This window comes from Opisthocomus hoazin, chromosome 5 (assembly GCF_030867145.1).
Source record: "Opisthocomus hoazin isolate bOpiHoa1 chromosome 5, bOpiHoa1.hap1, whole genome shotgun sequence".
Lineage (NCBI taxonomy): Eukaryota > Metazoa > Chordata > Aves > Opisthocomiformes > Opisthocomidae > Opisthocomus > Opisthocomus hoazin.
The window spans coordinates 74,383,253-74,407,263 of NC_134418.1; the positions used below are offsets into that span (position 1 = coordinate 74,383,253).

Sequence of the window (24,011 nt, forward strand, 5' to 3'; positions counted from 1 at the left end):
TCTTATTACTGTACCCTTACAATGTCATGGTCATGTTTGCAATTCCCAGGAGGGCTGAGTAGCTGTTTCTGAAGCTACACAGAAAGTTTTCATAATGGAGAATCAGCTTTGGTAACTGAGACAACGAAATAGTGTGCCTGAGAAAAAAAACTATTAAAGATTATAATTGTTATTAAATCACAATGAAATGAAAAATAGATAACATAATAAAATATAAAATGAATAAATATGTACGAAAAAGGAACTAAATATGAAGAGATTCACTGTTAATCCATGCAGAATGGAGAGACATCTGCTGAAGATGCTGATTCTTGATACTACTTTAGATACTAGTAAGTCATAATCTGGCTTTCCTTATAAGAAAAGCCATTGATAATGCTAATAGCTGATCTACAGTGAAATATTTTATGGATGTAGAGAGGACTGTGGCCTAAATATTATATAGCTTAATGAAATTAAATTATTTACTTAAAATATTCATTTAATACTTGCTGAATACACAGTGGTTCAAAGATTAGCAAAATTGAACTAAACTGTGTTAAGCAGCTCTGAATAAATCTTCCTGGAGCCCTGCAAGTATGAGTCCTAGATCTGGGGAGCAGATATTTTATATTCTGATTTCCACACATCTGTCAATATGGATGTAGATTACACAATTCTGTTTTTACCAGTGACCGATGACCAACAAACAGCCAGCCCAAGGGCCAGAGTATTGCTAGCTATAGAGGTTTGCTAACAGAGTCCTAGGGCAAGTGAACTGTGATGACGGTCCTCTCCTCTAGCACTGCATTTCCCCCCTTGAAAAACCGCTAGAGACACAGATTTAACATGAGATTAAGTACTGAGACGCAGCAGGAAAAGAGAAAGAGAGAGTGAGACTTCTGCAGTGGCTAGGATATGCTAATCTGACTTAAATTTAGATCCCTTAATACAATATAGAGCTTCTCCCATTTCTCTGTCTTCTAGAAGTGCCTTCCTTAAGCAGCTCAATTCCTCTACCCTCCATCAAGGTCCTAAGCATTCAAGCACGATCTGAACTTGAAAATTGTGTTAGACAGAGTATTTATGTCTAGGTGCTATTCTGAACCTCAGTGGTGTTCACCATTTTTAGACTTGTAAAAATCAAAGTTCCTCTTTCTTTTGTGGAGAAGACAACATATTGAAGAAGATAGCTGACACACTTTTCTTTCTATAGAGAAAAGTAAAGACAGTCCTGTCTTCTAACAGCAAAAGTTAAAGACTCTTCTATGACAGAACAATAGATGGACTCAAGAAACGGGGACATAGAAGAAAGGAATAGAAAACACGGTACAGATGACTGTGGTGAATATAGTCACACCAATTGCCTAATTAATTTTTGCTATAAGTGTAACTGAAGAGATTGATTAAAGTAGGTAGATTAAAAGCTAGTTTTATTGAGATATCTAGATAAAATTGGGTTTAATCTAGATTAGCTAGATAAAATCATGGTTACTTGATGCTAGTGTGAGATTCTGGATATACAGTTTTGGTATTATAGTCTTTGCATGTAAGTTGCTCTGCAGAGAGGTTTCATAGACAGGGAACATGAAAGCTCTTTATAAAGATAAAAAAATTATCTAGATATTCTATTTTTTAAAGAAAATCTTGTGAAAATCCACACACACACCCTGCAAGATCTGACTAGGGCTCTACTTCCAGCTTCAAATGAGAAACCGTACAATTAAACTATATTTCTAAATATATAGTAATATATAACATATAACATATATTAATACCTTGAAATCCCAGGTTCTCGCTAAATAGTTGCCATTGCAATGCTTTGAATATTCTCGTCTAGTCTCTGTACCTTTGTACGGAAGAAAAAAGGACCAATACTTACACAGAACAAACATCTATCACAGGACAGTAATTTGTGAGAGGCTTTTAGCTTGCTGCTCAGCTGCAACCTAATATGCTTTAACTGCAGGCCATCACAGACTTCTCCTTCGCTGTATTTTTCCAGCCCTTCTTTAAGGCTGGTCCTGGCACTTATCTCATTCTGAGTTGGGACAATTCAGTGTACTGGGTAGCAGAAAGATAGTCCTTTATGTCTGTGTGTGTTAGAGCCCCAGATAGATGAAGTTTTGATCAGTATTGTCCTGAAAGCAAACCATTCATCACGTAATTAATCAAGGCTTTTGTTAAGTTCCCTGCATATGTGAGCCTTAATGTTTTAGGTTATCTACTACATAGGATGGAAGCACCTGGCAAAGGTTGCTGTTGTCTTTAGTGAGAGTGAGGGTATTGGCTCCCAGTGTCCTTAGAAAAATGGAATTAATAAAACAACCCCACTCCAAACCCCAAAGAGAAAGCTTTTTTTTTTTAAAGTTATTAACATTGAAAGAAATTTTCTGAGGACAATTTTGCGTTTTGACTGAAATTGCTGTTTGGCTGAAAACAAGACATAATCCCAGAATGAAATAAAACTCTATTGCCGTAAGAGGGATGACACAGACCACGTCCTTCTGCCTTTTGTTATGTGCTTTCTTTTTAGCGTCTGCTAAAAAAAGACCACAATTAACCTCTCGAGGCAACAAAGTACAGTGCGTGATGTATCGCACTGCAATCGTAATGGCACATGATTTTCACAGAAAGCATGAAGGAGGAGAATGAAATACATAAACTGACTTTTCCGTGAGGCAGTAGTGCTCCTTTTACTTTCTTTTCATGTTTGAGTCATTATCCGAATCACCACTAGGCAAGCAGTCTAGCTGAGTTTACCTTGCTCACTAAAAAGACTTCCTTTTTATTCCTCCAAGAATGTTACGCTGTCATTTGAGAGGCATTCTGCTTTACTTATTACTGAAATGCATTCAAATACTTTCTATCCTTTTGCCTTCCCGTTATAAAATTTCTTAAATAAACATGACACTTCATAAATTATGTGTGTGTGTAAAGCTGGATATTTCAAGAGACTGTGTCTATAAAATTGATTACATATAAGTAAAATTAGCTGAAATTATTTTCATACCTCTTTAAGAAGGAGATAAGGTAATAAAAAATCGCGTGGTAAGTGTAGTCTCCATACACTTTTTGCAATTTACACTGAGATATAAATTGCATTTTGAGTATATTTTACAGATAAAAACTGTTTATAAAAGTACTTGCCTTTTCCTCATCGTAAAATATTCAGGAGGTACCTATGATCATGTAGCCTGACAAGAAATGATGATTTTTGAGTGTTTGGCACGTAGAACTAGATGAGTTCTCTTATACATGGCTAGAGTCTATGTGTCTAAAGCCAAGATTCACGAAATGACTGTAGGAATGTACTACCATTCAGGTTTTCTTCCAAGTTACAGCCTGCGAGTGTCAGAGGCGTATTGATGGACATCAGTGCTGGTGCTGTCTCCTGCCGTTGACTACAGAAGTTCTTAGCCGGGAAAGAAGTGACTTTGGGAACAAATACTGGGACAGGTGTTAACATTTGTGAAAGACTGATAATGACCACAGTAAAAGAAAGCTGAAAATTAATATGGAAAAGAGCAACTATTTTTTTTCCGCTTGATGAACTTTCACTTGAAATTCACACATTTCTCAGAATGGAGAACCATTCAGAGGGACCTTCATAGTCTGGAGGAACAGACCCACCGCAATATCACAGTAGTCAGCAATGACAAATGCGCAGTTCTGCGACAAGGATGGGGTAACCCCATGCACTGGTACAGGCTGGGGATGGACTGGGTAGGTAGCAGTACTGCATTAAAGACCTAGGAGCCTGGCAGATATTGAGTTGAACAGAAGCCACCAGAACAGATAATGAGTTGAACAGAAGTCTTGTGATGGGAAAGACCAGTCATGTTCTGCACTGTGTTAGGCAGGGCAGAGAGCGGACAAGTAGAAACTAAGGAGAATCTGATAGCAACAAAAATAGCAAGGACATCTAGAAGTAATGCCTATAATTCTAGGACAACTGATTAATTTTTATTCAATTAATCTTTAAGGTAGAATGTTTAAATTTTGATAAGTGGAAGGATGACAACTGAGGCCTCTTCTCCTGCAGAGAAAAGTGGCCTGTTGGAGTCCCTGTGTCTAGGGATGGTCATGTCCTCAGCCTGCTGTAGACTGTGTTTCTCATAGTGTTTATGATTTTTCCTTTTTCATTGAAGGAACAAACAGCTTCACAGATTGCATACCCATAGAATACCTCCTGGATAGAAAGTACAAACTTCTTTTTCAGAGACGTAGTCTATGAAAATGAAACAGAGGGGTTAAAAAGCCATGGCTTAAAAAATCTCTGCTGTAGTCTCAAAAAGATTTTTTTAGGTGTTTGTCAAAACAAGTAGGGGTTTGAGTTCTTGTTGGCAGAGTAAGGCATCAAAGATATATCTCCTTTAACCACCATCATGTTGGCAGCAAAATGGCCCAATATAAGGTGTGAAGTCAGCTGAAGGTAGGACCTAAAAGGGGCATGATCTACAGGTTATTAAGCAACTTGTTTGAAGTTAAGGGTGAACCAAAGGGATCATGAAAAAATATTGTGTTTGAGATATATGTGTTAGGAGGTCGAATGGGGAATGCTGCTCATCAAGATCGCAGATTACAGGATACAGAGTTATCAGAAATGGTTGCATACAGAACCCATCAGTTCTGGTGGTGAGTGTAGCAACCATAGCTCCACTGTTTCCAGGACTACTACATCCAATACTCGGAGCCAAAACTCATCAATATACGTAAAGCAGTTCTGGGCAGCACCATTCCAGTGCAGGTGTAGGAAGTTATCCATGGTGCAGGATTAAAACCAAGATTCAGAGTATTTCGGTTTGTGCCTGTTAGCCAATGCTATTACGTATAAATTCTTGCTATCGTATATTGGGTTTATTGCAGCCGTGATTGAAATTACTTGTGATTGAGATTAAAATTGGGTGTTGCATAAAAGCTCAGGGAAGCAACGCATGGGACACATGAAGTGAATGAGGCAGTAAAGCAAGACCTTCCCTTTAATGCAAATGTTCACATGTGATTTTTCTGGCTGTTATGTTGCTTCACTTCCTAAACTTGTCACAGCGGATATGCCAGTAGATGCAAAAGCACAAAAATGATCAGAAATGTTGTTGCATCACTTCAGAACACAAGTCTTGATGAGCCATTATGTTGCACTGTTGATGAAATTGTTATGTCCCTATATTTAGAAGCAGTTTGTTTTTCAAGCTGTGGTTACACTGATCCATTTTCAGTTGGGCATGAAACACTGATGAGACATTCTCTGATGAGTTTCCACATACTGACCTGAAGCTTCATATTAATTTGTTTTACAGCAAGACTTTTGAGGTTTTTTTCTGTTTTATGGGATGTCTCAGAAGAGCTTTCCATCCTGTGTTGTAACTAAATTTAAATTGAAAACTCGGCTTTGGTCAGTTCTTGCATACCAGCTGCAGTTGCTTAGCACTCTTTCAAGAATTCATTGTATCTAATTTGTCTTAGGCCAGAGAAATACACGTTATTTCTAGTTTTGAAAAATGATTTTTTTTTAATTTCTTGTGGAGTATCTTAGAGGGGTATCTATCTACGGTATCTCATTGCGGGAGCCTTAAGAAGGCACGTTATGGGTTACATATCCAAGTGACGTAATGGAGGAAAAGAAACTTCTAGGTGTTGTGGTTTTTTAATATAGTGTTCAGAGGTTTTAGCCTACACATAGTAGTTAATAGTACTGGCTGTAACAAAGATATGAAAGGCACTCCCACTTTCCTAGAAATCAAACCAAACCCCTCTAATTTAATTAAATTAACTTTTAAATTAATTTAATTAAATTAATATTGAAGATGAATAAAAAAATAAATACTTTGAGAAAGTACCGTTATCTTGAAGAGGAAAATGTCACAACAAATGTACTTCTGCATGAGTAAGAACATCTTTTCTTTCTGCTTTGCCCTGCCGAAGTTCTTCCAGATTTGTACCTGTGATTTTGGTGCTGTATCTCAGAGCAGGCTGCTCTGCTGCTTCCTCTGGTGAGGACACACCTTCTGCCTGCAGCTAGTGCCACTCAGCACTGCAGTTTTTTTCCCCCTGCCCATCATAGGCAGGCCCTACAGCTGTGAAATTGTCTCCTTGTTTGCTGAGGCCTTTTAAACTCCTGACGTGTAAGGAGAGTCCTGCATCCAGGCTTCCAGGTTTTCCGTATTAGTAAATGGCTTGACTTTTTATTGACAAATTAAATGGCCCAATTATTTTTTTCAAGTAGAGGCATAAACTTCAGACATCTTTTCAGGTTTGTGGTCCGTGCTCACATTTTAGAGCACCCATTTGGCTATGGAAATGAAGTCTGGCCAAAGCACTACAGAATGTAACAGACTGATGATTGGCCACTCTGTCCTGTAGAGCTGTGACAGCAAACCACTTCTCTCACCTAAATGTTACAGCATTTCACAAGGATAAGTGCACTTGTCTTGTAGGCACATTTTGAGACTCGTGAGACTTCACATGCAGTTGACAACATCTGTTCCTCCTGCTTCTCAGCTCAGTTCAGGGCCACAGTGAAAAAGACCGTCGGTGTAAGCAAGCTACTGTGTTATGCCTAAGCCTAGCATGTTTTCCTATTTCTGCTTAGAAGAAAATTAATACCAAGTTAAATAGGCTTGAAACAAAGGTTATGAAGAAAAAGGTAGTGGCTCAAAAATTTTGAAAAAATGAAGTTTCAGTCAAAATTAAAAGGTGTAAACTAGGATGATTGTAATGAAATTTCTCAGACAAACAAGTAAGAGTATGATTCAGCTTTGGATGAGAAGTTTGGAGGGACATTTGGAAATCACTGGAAATTCTGACATTTTAAAACAGGTTCCCATTCAATATCAGATGAAGTACCAGGGTACTGTTTCAGTTCCTCAGTTAGAGATTTTTGATGCATGATATTGTCCAAATGAACTTTGGAAAAATGAGGAGAATACTTTCTACCACAGATTCTCATTTCTTTAATATTACTATGCAGGTTATAGAAGTACAGTTACAGGCACATGTTAAAATGGCACAAAAGCAGAAGACTCCTAAAAAGGAAGAAGAGATTGTCTATTTGTCTCAAAGAAGACAGAGAGAAAAAATAATAAAAATATAACTTTCTTGTTTGTCATAGAGATTGTGGTAAAAAGAAAAAAGGTATAATATTAATTTCATTATTATCATTAACAAAGGGATGTTTGAGTAAGAAAAATATCTTGCCATAAGATACATATCTCCATTTCTGGAAGGATTTTAAGGATTAGCTAGATATTAGTATTTGTACAGTAAAAGTGCATGTTATGTATTTCCAATTTGTTTTAGGAAACACTTCAAAATGTCTCTATCAGTCTCTCCCCACTTTACTTGGAAATTATTAGAGAACCTTTCCCTCCCTTAGGGCACCGTGGCAGCTGTGATAAAACTCAATGATGAAAGGCATTCTTTCTTAATTTTGATTGCAACAGGACATTCCTTATGAACATCACCTACTGAATTTTATCCCTTCTGCTATTTCAGCAGAATACAAATAAATCAGTTTTAAACTTAAATTTCAAGATATGTTTAATCTATTAAGAATCATATTTGAGAGCAGAAATTAAGAGATACAGGCTAGAATGAAAGAGTTTCATGTTTTTTTTCCCCATGAGAAGACGGAAGCTATGCATTCTTAGCCTTTGCTGCATGTTTTTTTTGAGGATTATTATGCTTCTGATTGTCCAGTTATTGAGATAATTTTGTACAGTTAAAAATAAAATAACTATGTTAGTAATGTTAACTCCCCCAGAAAATTCAAATAATCCCAGAGATGATGAGATGAACATTGTGGTTCTACAAAGACTTCCACTCTGAAAGGCCAGGTCTAGTTTGGACACCTGACCATCGTACGTTAGGGATGCTTTCAGCTTGTTTGCATTGCCCCTTGCTGTATGAACTAGGGCAGGGACAGCTGGCTTGGCAACCCCGTGTCCCTCTTTCCTGACTGAGGCAAGCCATGCGGACCTTTGGATTTTAGCAGTGCTTCAGATCCCACAGCGTAGATATGGCCGTAGCACCCACTGTTAAAATAAAACTCCTGACTGAAATGCTTCTGAATCTTTTCAACGATGTATTTCCTGAAGTTTGCTGAAATAGAAGTTTGATCAGACTTCAGGTAGTTTTGCTTCATTGTGTCAATCACTTCAGACTGCATTACCCTGCACAATGCACATGTACATTTTAATCTTCCTGTGAGTTCAGTGAGAATTAAAAAAAACCCACACAACTCTGCAAAATAACAATAAATGTTAAATGTCTTTCCAGTTTTAATCACTAATATGCTTTCCTACCTGTATTGTAATGCTTGGTGCAGTAACATAAATCCTTTTCCTCTTTCAACAGAAATTGTGGCAGAGTGAGACCTTCTGCTACTTGAACTGCTCCCTTTTCTTGCCATTCAAAAATGAGATCATTCATTGTGTATCCAACTAAAAAAAAATCACAAAAAATTGCAAATAAACTCAGGCGGCTGCAAACTTTGGAAAGCAGGGATTTACCAAACAATAATGACTTCAGTAAATGTCATAAAAAGGAGACAATACAGGCCTTCTGTTTGTACCTGTTAACTGAAAATAGTTCACTGCCATTCTATATCATACTGAACTTGAAAAAACCATCAGTCTTATGCCTCCTTTATGACATCTTAATAGTCAGGTTGTCTATTAATGGAATTAACAAAAAGCATCAGAAGGAGCTAAACATCCAGTTCTCTTGGATGCTTGGGAAGATCTTATCCTGCCCAACTTGTGAAGGATAATATGGGCCCTTCACCCTCAGATCTCTTTCTTCTTTTCTTTGAGGTGAAATGGTGGATTGTCAAAGCTGTGTTTATGGATCTGTGTCAATTTGAATTGTTAGGCAAAAATTCTTCGACGAGAACAATGAATGAAAATTTCTACAGGAGTGAAGTTAGTTGACCAGAAAAAATACTTTTCCCTGAAACTGGTATAAAACAAGGGAAAGTAATCAATTGCAATCTTCTCATACTAGCTGACTGTGACATATGATATTAAAAGACATTCAGTTTTAATGTTCAGGTTATGAAGGATAAAGATAAGAGGCACTTCTCCGTAGCTCATGCATGTGTGTATAAGACGAAATAAAACAGCAAAAGCCATGGCAGAAACACTAATCAAGGGCCAGACTTTGTAAAGGACAAGTACTTTTTCTTTCTATTTCCCTCTCTTTGCTGAACACTTGCACGGGATATCATTGCGGAAAATGGCTGTACTTCCTCTGAATACGTGATATATTAACTTTCCAGTATCTCCTTGGCATTTAGTTCTAAATTTCTTCTCAACAAAATTTATCTGGTTGTGATAACTGAAGGTAAAAAAAAAAAGGCTTCCTATCCTCATTCAGGTTTCATTAAGACTGTCTCAGAATCTAATTGATTTGGACAAAGTGAGATTTTGACATAGGATTCTAAAAGTAGATAACTTTTGTTGTTGTAATAATTTGAACAACAAGGGTACACTTGAGCCACACATAATAGCTTGAACCAGAAGGAAAAGGGAGTAATTTTTACATCTAAATTATATACCTTTCATTCATTCTATTTTGCTTGTTTGCAATATTTCCTTTCTCCTTTAGTCCAATCTTGGTGAGCTGTTGAGGATAACCTAATGATAACTGGAAATATCTTTTAACCTTTCAGTAAAAAATTACTTTTCATAACATATTGTTCATAACTTTCTAAGCGGAACTCTCTACCTGTAAATACTGAAACTTTGGGTTCCAGTGAAGCAAATAATCTCTTTTGTGTGTGGGCTTAAATCTTTCCCCTGTTATATTCAGTGACTGCATTACTCTGTGAATACATCTTTAAATGTTATTCAGTCATAATGCCCTGCTACACTGACCTCAAATCTGAGACACACTTCATCCTTTCTGATCTACCTATTTTGAATGTACCTATAAGCTAAGAATGGGTGTTTATAAATTTAACAGTTTTCAACACCTCTCCTTGCTTCTAGATTCTTGATGTTTCTTTTGGGGACTATCTTTATACGAGATATTCATAGGCACTCAGGCTAACTGCTGGTTTAATTTGGTATTCTGTTTGGGCTGGATTGAATATGCTAAAAATGAGACTGTATCCTTTTAAAGAAGTATTTAATAAAGACCAGACATTGCTCATTACAAGTTTATATTAAATGTGCAAGGAAACACGTTTCTGTCTTTTTGAATGCATGACGTTCTGTAAACACAGCCTTACAATTCACTATTAAATGCCATAAACTATGAAAAACCAGAATTATAGCTCTTACCAAACTTTGCATGAATTCAGACAAAAAGCAGTTGTGTGTAAAGCAGATTATCATTTGAAGCATGCAAGTTATGGCCAGAAGTGATATCCCCTGAGTAAAACTCATTGAACTGACAAGAAACAACAGCTGTGTCAAAATATATTTCACTAAATCAGATTCATTCATCTCTAATGCATGCTTTTAATTTTGATCATCTACCCTGCTCACTAAATCTTCTACAGTGTAGTCTATTAAAGATAAGAGCAGTGTATGCAAAATGCTGATGTACTAATTAATTTTTATCATGTTTACCTTTTAAATACACATATACAGCTGTAGCATTCAATACTGTAACTTCAGTTTTGTAAGCCAAGATGATAAAGTAAATGTATCTCAAAATATAGAGGAGCTTAATGGAGATGTGAGCTTATGTTACATGAAATAAATTTCAAACAGTATGATATATATCATATTTCCACTAGATATGTTAAATTAATTAATCTTGAATTAAATCTTTATTAAACCTGTGGCCCTTTAGTAAATGGGAAACACATGGCCCTATCAAATGTGTCCTGAAATCTTGTAATAGTCCTGAAAGTGGGGAAGGGAGAATACATAAAACTGTTTGATAACACAAATTTGTCTCTAAATTTTCTTTCATGGGTAGTGTTAACAAGAACAGGTATTCTTGATTTTCCGTCTGAAAATATTTCTTTATTTGGTACAGTTCCAAATGAACTGATGATCTCTTTCTTTTTTCCAACTACCACATTGTTCTTTCTTCTTGGCATGGAGAAAAGGGAGAAAAACTACAGTGCAAAGTATCTACTCACTTATGGAAATACAGCAGAACCAGAGAATTTACAAGAACAAACTGCAGCTCATTTCCTAGGCCCATCCCAGGACATTCTATGCACAAATGTCCTATACCCTACATTGTACTGCCCTAGAATTTTTTCATGTGGAACAGTAATACTAATAGATCTAACTGAGCTTCCTTAATATCCCCTCAAAAGAGGAAAATATTTTTGGTTTTACTTAATTTAATGAAGAAGACCTGCTGAATAACACAGGGCTTAACACTCAGAATCCTCATGGTATTGTGTGCACATGGGGATAAAGGTGTTTCTACAGAAATGGCCCTTTAAAAGAGTCAGTGGTTACCATACTGTAGCATATATAGTATTACAGTTTAGGTGTATGGTGTTCTATATGCCAAGAGTCTAAAAATCAGCCCTCCAGCACCCTAGTTTTGGGAGCTCTGCTTATTTCTGTAATCAGTGTCCCTTACTGAAGTGGCTGGGCTCCCAGCAGCATGCGAAGACCTCATGACAGATTTTGAAATTATTGTGAAGTTCAGTCTCAGCAACAAAGAGGAGACTTATGATCCTGATATGGATGAGGCACCGAAGAGCTTAGTGCCATCAGCAGAGGGCGGGGGGTTCAGTTCACAGCAAGTAACAGAAGTGTAGGGAGTTTTGGTATTGAAGATTTTGAAGCTTCAAGGGCAGAGTTTTATTTTTTATATTTAGGATCCCAGAACTGCCAGTCATAAAAGATTACAGTATTGGAATTACGTGGATAACTTTAAAATTCTGATGCCACTGCCTCAGTTCAGTGGGACTATACAGAACTTTCATGCATATCTATTTGCAGTACTGAGGCCTACATCTGCAAAATGTAGATTATTAGATGCTGCAACAAACAAGGTCACTACTAAAATACATTTACCGTACTCATCTAGATGAAAAAAGTACACTCATCCATCCACTGCTGAAATGAATTTTACAGGAATAAATATGAAAACGTGCAAATTGTTTCATTGTTTGTACAAGATTAGCAACCAATTAGCTGAGAAAAGGCAGATAAGAGAAGTGAGCAACGTTGCTCTTTGTTCCAGGTTTATGCAGCACCAGTCAATGTAACTGATCAAGCTCATAATTAAAGATGAGTGTTCCTGAGACATAACTGCAATTGAAAATAAGTGATCTGAGGGCAGTAGTACCCAAACAGTAAAATTTAATAAGATAGGTATGTTTGTGTGGTCTCTCAATTTTTGCTTTGATACTCTTGAATAATGGTACCACTAGCAGAAAGGGCGAATTTGTTGGGTAGTTGTTTTCAGAAACTGTTCAAACAGAGTATCTTAGGAATGGATTATTCTGCCAATAATTGATAAATATATTACAGGTTCAATCCAGTGGATTAATTTTTCATGAAATAGTCAGAAGGCATGGTTAAAATAAGCCAAAACATCTTAAACTAAATTCTAGAAATACTAAACCTGAAGTCCACCAGGACTTTTGGTCCCTATTCAACTGCTTGTGTTACCTGATTAATAAACATGCATTATCTTCAAAGCAATTTAAAGAAAATCATTCAGTAACACAACTTTAAGAAAAGTCTTAATGCCTGTTGCTGATATCGGTCTACTGTCAAAGATTAGAGATACATTTTGTATATTTACCAGTTGGCCTATGTGATAAAATATCTGAGAAGCTGTATTCTATGACATGGTTATGACTGTGCAAATGGAGCACTAAAGAACGGTTATCTGCTCAGATCACCTCAGCATACTGTGGCCTTGCAATCTGAAGACTTTATTCTGAACAGATGTGTGGTTGTGTGGTTATGTGATTACCGGTACAAACTTGCACTATATGTGTTACATTCTTAAATATGTGCTACGCCTTGTAAGAACTGCACTGAAATACATAGTAGTTACAAAGATCAAGATGGTTTTCTTCAGGCATTCTAAGGGATAAGGAAGAGAACGGTGTCTCTGTTGTGCTGTTAGGTCCATAAATACTGAATCCGCGGAAACTAGCTGGAGGGAGAGTTGGCGCATTCTAGGACCCTGAATTTGAGGAAATAGAGGAACCAGCTCACAGCAATGTCGCAGAATGAGGAATCATGTCCCTTGCAGTTTTTCTGGTTCAGATAGAAGGCTACAGAAGCCTTGTCTCCCTGATGATACCTGTTTCTAGATTCTCCTTGCATTTGCTATGCCACGGAATCTCGTGCCAAACATTAATATAGTGATCAGTTTTGCAGTTTGTTTATATTTTTTCCAGATTTGCAAAAGTAGCAAAGACAATACTTAATCAGTTTCCTATGCCTTAAACATTTCTATCAGGAGGGCACTGTATTTTGTCTAGGGAAATAATTTCAGTGGCCTTCTACTCAGCTCTAAGAATATAGAAAGAGATGACCCAAAGCCAAATCAGAAAAGTGCATTTATCAACTACATGTAACTTTAACTGTTTGTTGACTCTCCTTATAGATGTATGGAGCTTGTTCTGTAGTAGACATAAGTGCTTAGCTCTTGAATCCTGTCTGATGTTTGGGATAAGACTTGAGTGTAAGATGTTTTCTCTCTGTGCCTTGCTTTCATCGTATTCTGCTTTCCACAGGAAATGTGGTGTGCATGCCTGAAGGGAGTCGCAGTCTATGTGTCTGGAAGGAAAAACATGAATCTGTTTCTAAGCACACCTGTCTTTCAGGTTAAACTTTTGCTACATATTGATTACTCCTATTGGTAAATCCTTGCTGTTCAGCCTTACTATATTTTCTCTCTCACTGCTGCTTTGTAAGCAGAATGTAGATATCTCGTACTTCTTTGCATTTGCTGCAGCCCAACATGATATTCAGCCTCTCACTAAAAAAGGCTTTTTCTTTTTTGACCATGAGGTGGTTTTGGTGACTATTATAAATTGCTACCAGATATTTTTATTACTGGTGATTGGGCAATACAGTGTTATGGAGGAAGGTCCTAGTGGCTACATCTTGGTGTTGAAAAAAGGACAGTCAGTCACTGGCCCAGTTAGTATACGAGGGCACAGCTCACTTTTTCGTTGCTGGTGGAAAAAGTGACCTTTTTATGCTACAGAAATAGCTGAAAACAATGGACGTTATCATCTAATATAGCGGTCTGCAGGATCAGGTCAATCTAAACTAAGTCAAGTGGATTAGTAAGGACTTCTGTCACTGAAATGCAGTGTGCTAGGGTTTGGGTTTACAGGGTGTAAGTTCATGAAGGTTGAAAAAGGAAGTAGAGATGCTAAGTTGTTTGTGTTATGGGATGCAAACCAGCTGCTGTGGTCGAAGCAGATCTCGGTTTGCAATGTATTCATTATTGTCTGGCTACTGGGTATCTATTTGCTCTTACTTTATTCATTACATAAAATCTAAGTGACGTCATCACAGAAATGGAAAGAAATGACAGAAAAAATACATTGTGATGTTGAACAGAAGCATTCAGAAGTTACAGGACTGATTAGGTTACATTAATACTGTCTCTGTGAACCCAACGTCTGAGGTCTTGTACATCTGTAATGCAAAAGCAGACGATAAATTGTTGGTAATTATATGAAAAGACTATTATCCCAGGAGGAGAAGGTTGCCAGAGGAAGTATTTCTTCGGAAAACTCAAGAGCTGTGTCTATGCACTGTACTGTAGCATCTCAGCAAACAGCTCTTTAAAGAGACAACTCATTTTTAGGAGCCTGAAGTCATTCCAGGTAGTTAGCTAGTGAAGCATGTCCTGGCAGACTGAGATCTCCGCCTGAGATGAATAGGAAGAACTGGCAAACTAAGTAGAATTTAGAATTAACTGACAGCATATAGGGCCTGAAACAACTGGGAAAGTTGGATTTGGCCTGCAGAAGTTTTTCTTTAGAAAACGGTCTGTCACAGAGCTAGTCATAACTGTGAAAAACTGGAAGTAAAACTCTGTGTGGTCACATTTATGGAAGCAGAAGATGCAAAAGACAAGATATTGGGTGAGGAGTGGTTGTCAGGACTTGTGCCTGAACAGTTGGTGCAAGGTTTTGAATATCTGGACATCAAATAAAATGAAACTGTAGTGGTAGTCTATTTAATTGATCTAATCTATTCAAAACTCTTCAGCAGAAGTTGGACAAAGTAGACATACTAATTCTAGTGTTTAGGCAGCATTGAAAACTGTCTAGCTGAGTGAAAGTTTTTGGCATGTTCAATTACAGGTTTTAGGAAAAAAATGCAGGGAAAAATAATGTGATCCTGCTGAAATATTTCTAAGTAGCAAGGGCAACCAGGCAACCACAGTGTCTAGAAAAGTGAAACCCAAACTTTTCTCTTGGTCTCAGCCACCTTTCCCAGAAAATCTTGTCCTTTCAAAAAAGGTATTGAGAAGTTGTTATCAACACCCATACGAGGTCCCTGAAAGAAAAAAGTAGAATCTATCTGTGGGGCTTTTTTAAACACTGTTATTAATCTTAGTAACAAGTATACCCTTTTCGTTCATCCAATTTCGAAAGTATAGGAGTAAAGGCTGCCTTAAACAAATAAGATTCTATTCAATCCACGTCAGTCCACATTACTCTATAGAACTTACTGGAACCAAGCTATTTATATCATTTGTATGCATACATTCTATGAGTATGAAGATTTTATTTTAGCTAGTTCAATATCAGCTATAGGCTTTAAGAGCCCATAATCTCATAGGCAAGACAGTGGACATCCAACAAGCATGTCTTGAAGAATTATTGAACTGTCTTGACAGTATTAACATCTCTTCTCCAGGCTGTCCAAGGACTACCCCATTATAGAAAAACAAGGTTTGTTACTGAAGGCAAGCAATTCCCCTGTACCTTCAGAGATTCCACACCTTTAAACCACAGTGGTCTTGGCAATCCCAAGATACCCCATGTTTACTTCAGCTGACACTGTCTTATTTGCTAAATTCTTTTCTTTTAACCACCCTTAGAGTATCATTCCAAGCCATGAAGAACAAAATTTTTGAGCAAACTTGTGATCCAGATGCATACCAACATATCCTGTAAATTTTCTACTCATTTTATTTTATTCCAGGAAGGCCACGCTTCCCTTGTGTCATTTTACAGTACCTACAGGCATATTAAAACCTAACTCTTTTTCTCTTGTTCAATAAACAAACATATGAACTGCATGGAACAACTGAGCTGAATATCTAGCATTTTTGTACAAGACAGTTTTGTTTGGCTACAGAATTATTTTATAGTTCTTTTAATGCCAGTGACTTATCTGAATTCCATTCCAATTTCTTTAATGTTTAACAAGGTACAGGTCCAAGAGTAACATTGGATTTATTCAGCAAACCAGGCAGTTCTTTAGGTATCCAGCTGAGGCAAGGACTACAGTCATGCTGACTAGCGTTGTTTCACCACTCTTCTGTTAGGCATCCCAACAGCGTGCCTCCGGGATAGGCTGCCTGCACATCACTGTTCCTAAGAACATGGCAGAGGTTGAATTGTGCCCTAAATTCCAAGCAACATAGCAGGGGGAAGATATGACAGAGCTAACGAATCTGGTTTCGGCTTCAGGCTAGAATAAATTCTTCTAATATACATTATGCACTAAAAATATTAGCTGCAGAATCGGCTGTGATGCATTTCAAGGATAAATTTGTGCTGGGGCTCCAAGAAAGCAGGATTTTATTCTATGTACTTCTGAGCCACTTCACAAAGGGTCTGCCCCTTGCACTGCCCTCTAAGTCGTTGGAGTGGAATCTCTCCCTTGGGAGTTACAGGTTTAGCCTTCTTAGCCTGTATTTCAGAGCAGGATAACATTTTGGGCCCAGCCCTCTACCACGTGTCTCAAACCTAATATTCCTTGCTGAAACCTGTAGATTTTCAGCTGTCACTTTTATATTAGTTTCTCTGGGTTCAGCAGCAGCTGTACAGCTGCTACTGCCCATTCGTCCTGCCTTGGTTTGGAGCTGAAGACTACAAAATCTCACTTTTTTTGTAGATGTGTGTCAGGTCTCACTTCAGATATGCAGTGTAGAGTAGTATACCCTTTTACAGAGTAGAAACCCTAGGATGAGTTGTTGAGAACTTTTGTGCTGCTGAAATGGAAAGGAGAGAAGATGTACGGTTTCCACATGTTCAGGTGCAGGCAGGCATTGACCTAGTGTGTCCACAACTGCTGTCACTCAGGTAGACACCTGAGGTTCCCTGGCAGATAGGAAATATACTCCAGTTCTGTTCTCTTTCTTATGGTGTCTTTATGCTGTTGTGGGAAAGGAACAATGTGCACATCATTTTCTGTCATGCAGCAGCCTGTACTGCTGTAGCCTGCTTACAGATCTTTCTGTTTGCACAGTCTCCATTTTAGAGACTTGGAAGAAAGAAAATGTACTATTCAGGTAACAGCATCATGTAGAACAGAGTGAATTTTCTCTAAAAATCCCAAAGACAGGTGAGTGATTGCTTAGAAAGACTAACAAGCCTCCATAAATCAAAAAGGAAAAAAAAGGCCATTATTTAATTTATTAAGAGAGACAGTAAGCATCAAAAAAAAAATTATGAGGTGAGCAGGTGCTTTCTCCCTTATATATGTTGCTTTTCATAATATATTTCTTCTTTTGTAACTGAGTTAGCCTTTTCACTTTTCTTCAAAAATTGAGGAATATTGAATGTCCCATAAAGTTATAATTGTAATATATGAATAAAGGAATACTGTGAGATAAAACTGAAACTTAGAAAAGAGAGAGGCAATAAGCTCTAACACATAAAAGAAAAAAAAATCATTGCTGGGAGGCAGGCCACAGAAATAAATATGTATCTAGTTGACATTTCTTTGTGTCTTATTTAAGTAGAATAAAACTAAAATTATCTCGCATGCCTATAGGCTGCCCTGATGTAAGGCATAGGGATTATTTCATGTGTGCATTTTCCTTTGCTTCCCTTCTAAGACACAAAACCAGTTTGTTCTGGTTGCTGAGAAATCACTTGGTAAAATGAATGTTTTAAAAATAGAAGACATTTCCAGTGAAATATTTTTCAGACAATTCTTGATATAAGTATTTTAACCAGGGGAAAATCCAGCTGCTTAGATTGATCTTGGAAAAAATCATTTCATGAGCTGGCTAAAAATAAAAATATCATTTGGGAAGAAAAGCTATACATGAAACTTCCTCTTAGAGCTTTATATTCTACAGCAACAGCATCAACATTGAAGGAAAATATTAATAAACAAAATTATTATTTTATAGCAGAGTTAAAACCTAATATGTGTCCTTTATAAGTAACTGTCAGCCTTTCTTTGCAATCTGGTGGTAAGATGAGTAGGAAAAAGGTGAGGGATTTGTTAGAAACAGTCTAATTTACTTACTGACACATGCAGGAGCAATGCTTGCAAGTTCAGATACAATTCAAAGAAAGTGTGAGATAAATGTGCCTTATAAATTCATAATTGTACAGTGTCCTACCCAATTGGACACTCAGTGGAAAAGCCAGCAATGATCCACACTTTAAAAAGAAACATCTGGAAGCATGTCTGCTGCTGTTTTGCTCCTGTGACCACTTTGGTTTTTATACCACAGCCCAATGATCAGGTCATTGACTCAGGACATGGGAGGATTGTGCTCTCAGTTTTGAAACTTCCACTTCTCCAGACAGTGCATTGACCACCCACGTTAGCGCTTCATTCCCCCGGTTTAAGTTGTCTCACCGTGCACCAAAAAGATATAAGCCAGCCAGCCATAGACGAGCATGACACCGTGGCCTAGAAATTAGAAATGCTTGAATGGATTCAGGCTCTCGGGGTTCTGTCAGTCCTTACCTCAGGACATTTCACATGTAGCCTGGGACAATGCTAAATGCACCCATCCTCCTATTTTCTGCTATAATTTTAAAGAGAACTGGAAGCCCATTCTTAGCCAAAGACTCTGTAACATGAATGTTCCTGCTCATCTTTTTCTAAGTTCTGGAAACTGGTCAGAGTTCAGACTCCTATAACACAATTTTTTTACCTAGTTACTCTCCTGTCCAGCATGTAGACATTTTTTGTATCTTCTCCAAGGTGTCTATTTCCCTTCCTGTGCTTCCTGTATAGAGAAACGGGTTTGGGGCACGTGAATTCCTGCTCTTGAAGGTCTAGGAGACTGGAAATTAGGACACTGTGCCTGTTTTCTTTGGGCCTGTCCCAAAGTCATTTCAGGGAACTGCTGTCTTGTTCTTCAAACCTAACTGGTTATTCTGCTATCGGACATATAGCTGCAGCCAGACCTCCCACATGCTGCAAAATCTTCTGCCTCAGGCCAGCTACTCTGCCTGTAGTCTCTATTTTTTAATGTCTGGGGTTACAGTTAAAATAGAATTAGACAAGGTGATATGGAGAAACCTTTACTGCTTGTAACTTCCTTATGAAATCAAATTTGATCTTTTTCTGTAACTAGAAGATTTTGAAGCACTCATTTGTATTTTGTTCTGGTCTTCTTTTGTGAACATTACCTCTCTCTGCTATGTGAATGTCCAGTAGGGAATTTACTCCCACTGAACTGAATGATTAAAAACATGACTTCAGTGAAAAATGTTCTGCTGGAAAATACAGTACACCATCTACAGTGCTATTCAACTAATAAGTATTGGTTCCCTATGGTGCAGCTTGTGGGAATTGTGAGCTCCTGCAAGGTTTTTACAAAGCACAACAGATGCCTGTTTGTTCAAGAATGCTGCTGTTGTATGACTTGTCCTCACAAGGGCTGAAGGAGAGGAAAAATACAGCTGAATTTTATAAAGTTGTTATAGCAACAATTTAATAACTTTTTAAACACAATTTTTTCTTTAAATTATACCTTCTGCTTGTTCAGTCAAACACTGTGACACTTTCTGTTTGAAGTGCAATTTTGTACAGTGAATGTACCTGCCATCTGTATGTACTCCAATACAACTGCCTCATATTAACCTCTCAGTTAGTCACATTAATTATAAAGGTGACAGAGGTTATTAGTAGGATTAACCACATTGGTTGACTGTGGAGTTTTCCTTAAATAGTGAATATGTAGTAATGCCCTAACTTGCTTGACATTTGCAGCAAATAACTGTCTCTCAATTTTAGTTAAGATAATTTCTGCTGTCAGATTCAGCCATTGCCCTCGTATTGAAAGCCTGTTTTATATTATTACCTTCTGTCCATTGTAATGAAAGATAGACCTGGCTTTCGTACTTACCCTGCAATTTTTTGTAAAAGCGTACCATTATCCATACAACAAACAATTCTGACTTCTGGCCTGATAGATGGTTACCTCCTCCTTCTCTTAGACACTACTTTGTTCCAGTAAAAGAAGAAAAACCCTAAGAAATACTTTAATCCCACTATGTATATTGTGTTTCTGACCCATAAGGTATTTCAAATAATTAAGTATGTTCATTCTATAGTCAGAAAATTATGTTCTGAAACATAATGTCCTAAAACTCTAAATCTAGATCTGCCACTAAGATGGATATGTATTATTTATCTGTTTTTCCTGTGTCATTAATCTTCACACACTTCAGATTGCTGGAATCTTTCAAAGAATTCTTTATTTTATTTTTGTTCGTCACATCATCAGGAGGATTTTTCTGCTATGAATGTCTTCCAAAGTCCTCTCATTTTAAGGGGAAAAGGCAATTCTAAAACACTTCATATCATAAGGAAAAGGAGAATTTAATGCATATCTGTGCCTTCCTCCTCACACCTCCTCTGTTAGCTCAGAGCATAGCACCAAACAGAACCTTTGGTTTTGTCTTTTTGTCTGTGTGTGTGTGCCTTGTAATGGCATAGCTGCTGTACGCTTTCCATCCTCTTTTATGTTCAAAGTGAGATATCAAGGGAGTTGATAAATCCAGTACATGCTGAATTGAGTTAACAAATGTTAATTTTATTTCACTTCACACAAATGTATTTCTGTTAACTGAAAGATAATTCTGCAAATCCTGTCTTGTCTAAGCTAGTTTTACTTCTCTTTGCTCTCCTCAGGATATTTGTGTATAATGCAAATAGGGCTTATGAAGATATTGTTTAAAACACATGGAGTTGTAATTTCACATTTTCCATTGAAATTCTAGTGTAACACCAGGTTTGGTCAAACTGGCAGACCTTCTCACACTAGAAAGTTATCAGGTCTTTTTTTCTTTCTGTATTTTGCTGCTTGTTTGCAGTGTCAAGCTACCTATGCTACCGCAGATTCCTTTAAGCCCAGAATCTTTGGAAGATGCTAGAAATTTTCCCATTATTGTGGCTGGTGGTCAGGTCATACCCACATTTTATCCCTCGCTAGATGATACTTTGCACGGACTTCTTCCTCCTCATTATCCTGCCCAAGATTTTCGGGGGGGGTGTTCTACCAATCCAAGGCGCTGCCCCAGTTGAAGAGGTGAGGGCTGTGTAAGTGATATACCCTATGTAGGTACATGGGCGTGTACATATATATGCTTTGCAATCTTCTACTGTTCTCCTTCATACTAAAGCCTTTCCCTAATCCCTTCTAGGACAATTAGGTAATAACTACATATCTGTAGCTATAACATGTAGGCATGCTGAAGAGCTAGGGCAGGAATCTGAAGAGCAGTGATTCAGTATATATCACCTTGTTTCCAGGTTTTAAGGACACGTGTTATTATCGGATTCAGGATGTTCACGTAAATCACTTCCTTAAGTTATTTTCATGTTTCCTTTATGGTCTCCCATATTGCTGTTCCCCTGTATGTGTGAACACAGGGAATACAATGGTGAATTCCCATATGCATTGATTTTGCATAAAGGTACATTGGCACGGGGTACTTAAGTTTAGCAGTAACTTTGGATTTACACAAAACTTGTTTTTCAGTACAAGTAAGAATGAAGAATCTCTTCCTTTGAAAATCATGCGTGTTTCACAGATTCTTTTAGTAAAATAGAGGATTCTTAGAAAATCTTAAGGCTACCTTATAGCAGCCTTCCAGTACCTGAAGGGGCCTACAGGAAGGGTGGAGAGGCACTTTTCATAAGGGTGTGTAGTGATAGGACAAGGGGGAATGGCTATAAATGAAAAGAGGGCAGATTTCGATTAGATATTAGGAAGAAATTCTTCACCATGAGGGTGGCGAAACACTGGAACCTGGTGCCCAGAGAGGCTGCGGATGCCCCCTCCCTGGAAATATTCAAGGCCAGGTTGGATGGAGCTCTGAGCACTCTGGTCTAGTGGAAGATGTCCCTGCTCATGACAGGGCGGTTGGAACCAGATGATATTTAAGGTCCCTTCCAAACCTTACCTTTCTATGATTCTATGAAAATTTGTTATTGTACCACTACAAGAGGGCTTTCTACCTCCTGCATGGCTGCTGTAATCCCTATAGAAGTATTTAAAGGACAATATATTACACAAACTTACAGCTTTCCAGCTGCATTATACATGTTTGCACATCCATTGGAAAATTTTTGAGATCCATTGGACAGGACAGTATTAAAGTCAATCTGAAAGAACACAAAAAAAAAAAAAATTAAAAATATGCCAAAAAATGCCATGGAACTGCACAGGAAGAATGTATGAAAACACCAGAAGTCATTAGAAATTGAAGAAAATACATATTTTCATTAGAAAGCTCTCAAAAGGTATGTATATTAGGTCAACCCATTTCAGTTTCTTAGCCTAGTATGGCAATGGGAAAAAAAATTTACTACAGACTTTCAGAAAAACGAATATTTCAGTAGGATTGCCTAACTTTATGAGAAGTCTAAAGGAATGCAACAACAGCGTGCTTTTTTGTACTACAGAAGAATTCTTCTACTGTTACAGTATTTCAAATCCTTGACATAAATTTTACCCAGATTTGTAAGAATTTCATAACAGATGTCAGCTGCAAATCATAGTTGCAAAGTAATTTATGTGTTATTGTCCAAAAATAAGGTGCTTAAATTGTCAACATAAAGGTTTAAGATAACATTTTATGATATTGATGGTAGACTAAAATATGCCTGTAATTTTAAACTGCAGCTGTTTGACGTTAGTCCTGATACTTTCTGTAAATTACTTTGCAACCTATCGGCAAAAGAGATATTTTTACATTTTATATCAATACAATAACTCATCTCTAGAGTGATACTTCTCAGAGAAATGAGATAGAAGAATATAAGAGGTAAAAGCATACGTTTTCCCACATGTGGGGTTTTTTATTCATCATTCAGGGTCACGACTGTACCTTCCTTCTTGCTAGAAAATACCTTGCATGAAATTTTGCCCCGTATTCATTTATCAGCTCAGTTGATAGTATGTCCTCCAAAAACCTGAGGGCTTTGAGTTCAATTCCTTACACATAAGGTTTTTCTAGAATGGCAATGCTCTAATCCTCTTAAACCCATTGCCCTGGATTTTGGCATTGGGGCTAAAGCGAAGTGGGCAGTAGTCAGCATGTATGCCTGTATATTTCTTTTAGCATACTTTTTTCCTCTCTGAAGCTTCTTGATTCTTGGTTGCTGCAACTTCTGTTCAGCCTGCCAGTGACAGAGCTGCAGGGGGAGAGTTCAAGGAGGGAACTCAGACCCAGGACATATTCCCATGCTATTAAAAATGATTCCAAATGAAAAATCTGACAAGTAGGCTAAAAAACATGACAACTAATTCCATGGAAGATGCTTGTGGACTTTACTTTGTGCTCCAGTAAATATTATAGTATTTTATATTAATTGAGTCAGGACCTGGAACCTTCTCAGTATTTTCTTGTCTGAATTGTTCCAATGCAATTAGGGGAGGAGGAGACTTAAGGGAATGAAAGGAAAATGCAAATTTAGAAATATGTTTGGTTTTTTTTTCTTTTAATATCAGCACATTAGCAATTAGCTTGTCTCCCCACATCAAAAGCTTAACTGACTCAAAATCTGATAACAACTCAACTAGATGCCAATTATATAATTTTAGATCTGTTTCAGAAATTTTAGTAGTTCTTAGTTAAATCATGGCAACATAAACTTTCTGGTTCAATAAGAAACACAGGATCTATCTGGCATCTG

The 24,011-nt window shown here is 37.4% G+C and overlaps 1 protein-coding gene across 4 annotated transcripts in view; it reads right to left on the reverse strand.

The window, feature by feature from the left end:
* Nucleotides 1-24,011, reverse strand: part of GLRA3 (glycine receptor alpha 3) — a 113,935-nt gene that overhangs the window by 38,606 nt on the left and 51,318 nt on the right. For all 4 annotated transcript variants that reach the window (XM_075421738.1, XM_075421735.1, XM_075421736.1 and 1 more), the window contains exons 5-6: nucleotides 22,396-22,478; nucleotides 8,283-8,420 (exon numbers count right to left, since the gene is read on the reverse strand). In XM_075421738.1, the coding sequence (XP_075277853.1) occupies nucleotides 8,283-8,420; nucleotides 22,396-22,478 (221 nt within the window). The remainder of the gene's footprint in view (nucleotides 1-8,282; nucleotides 8,421-22,395; nucleotides 22,479-24,011) is intronic.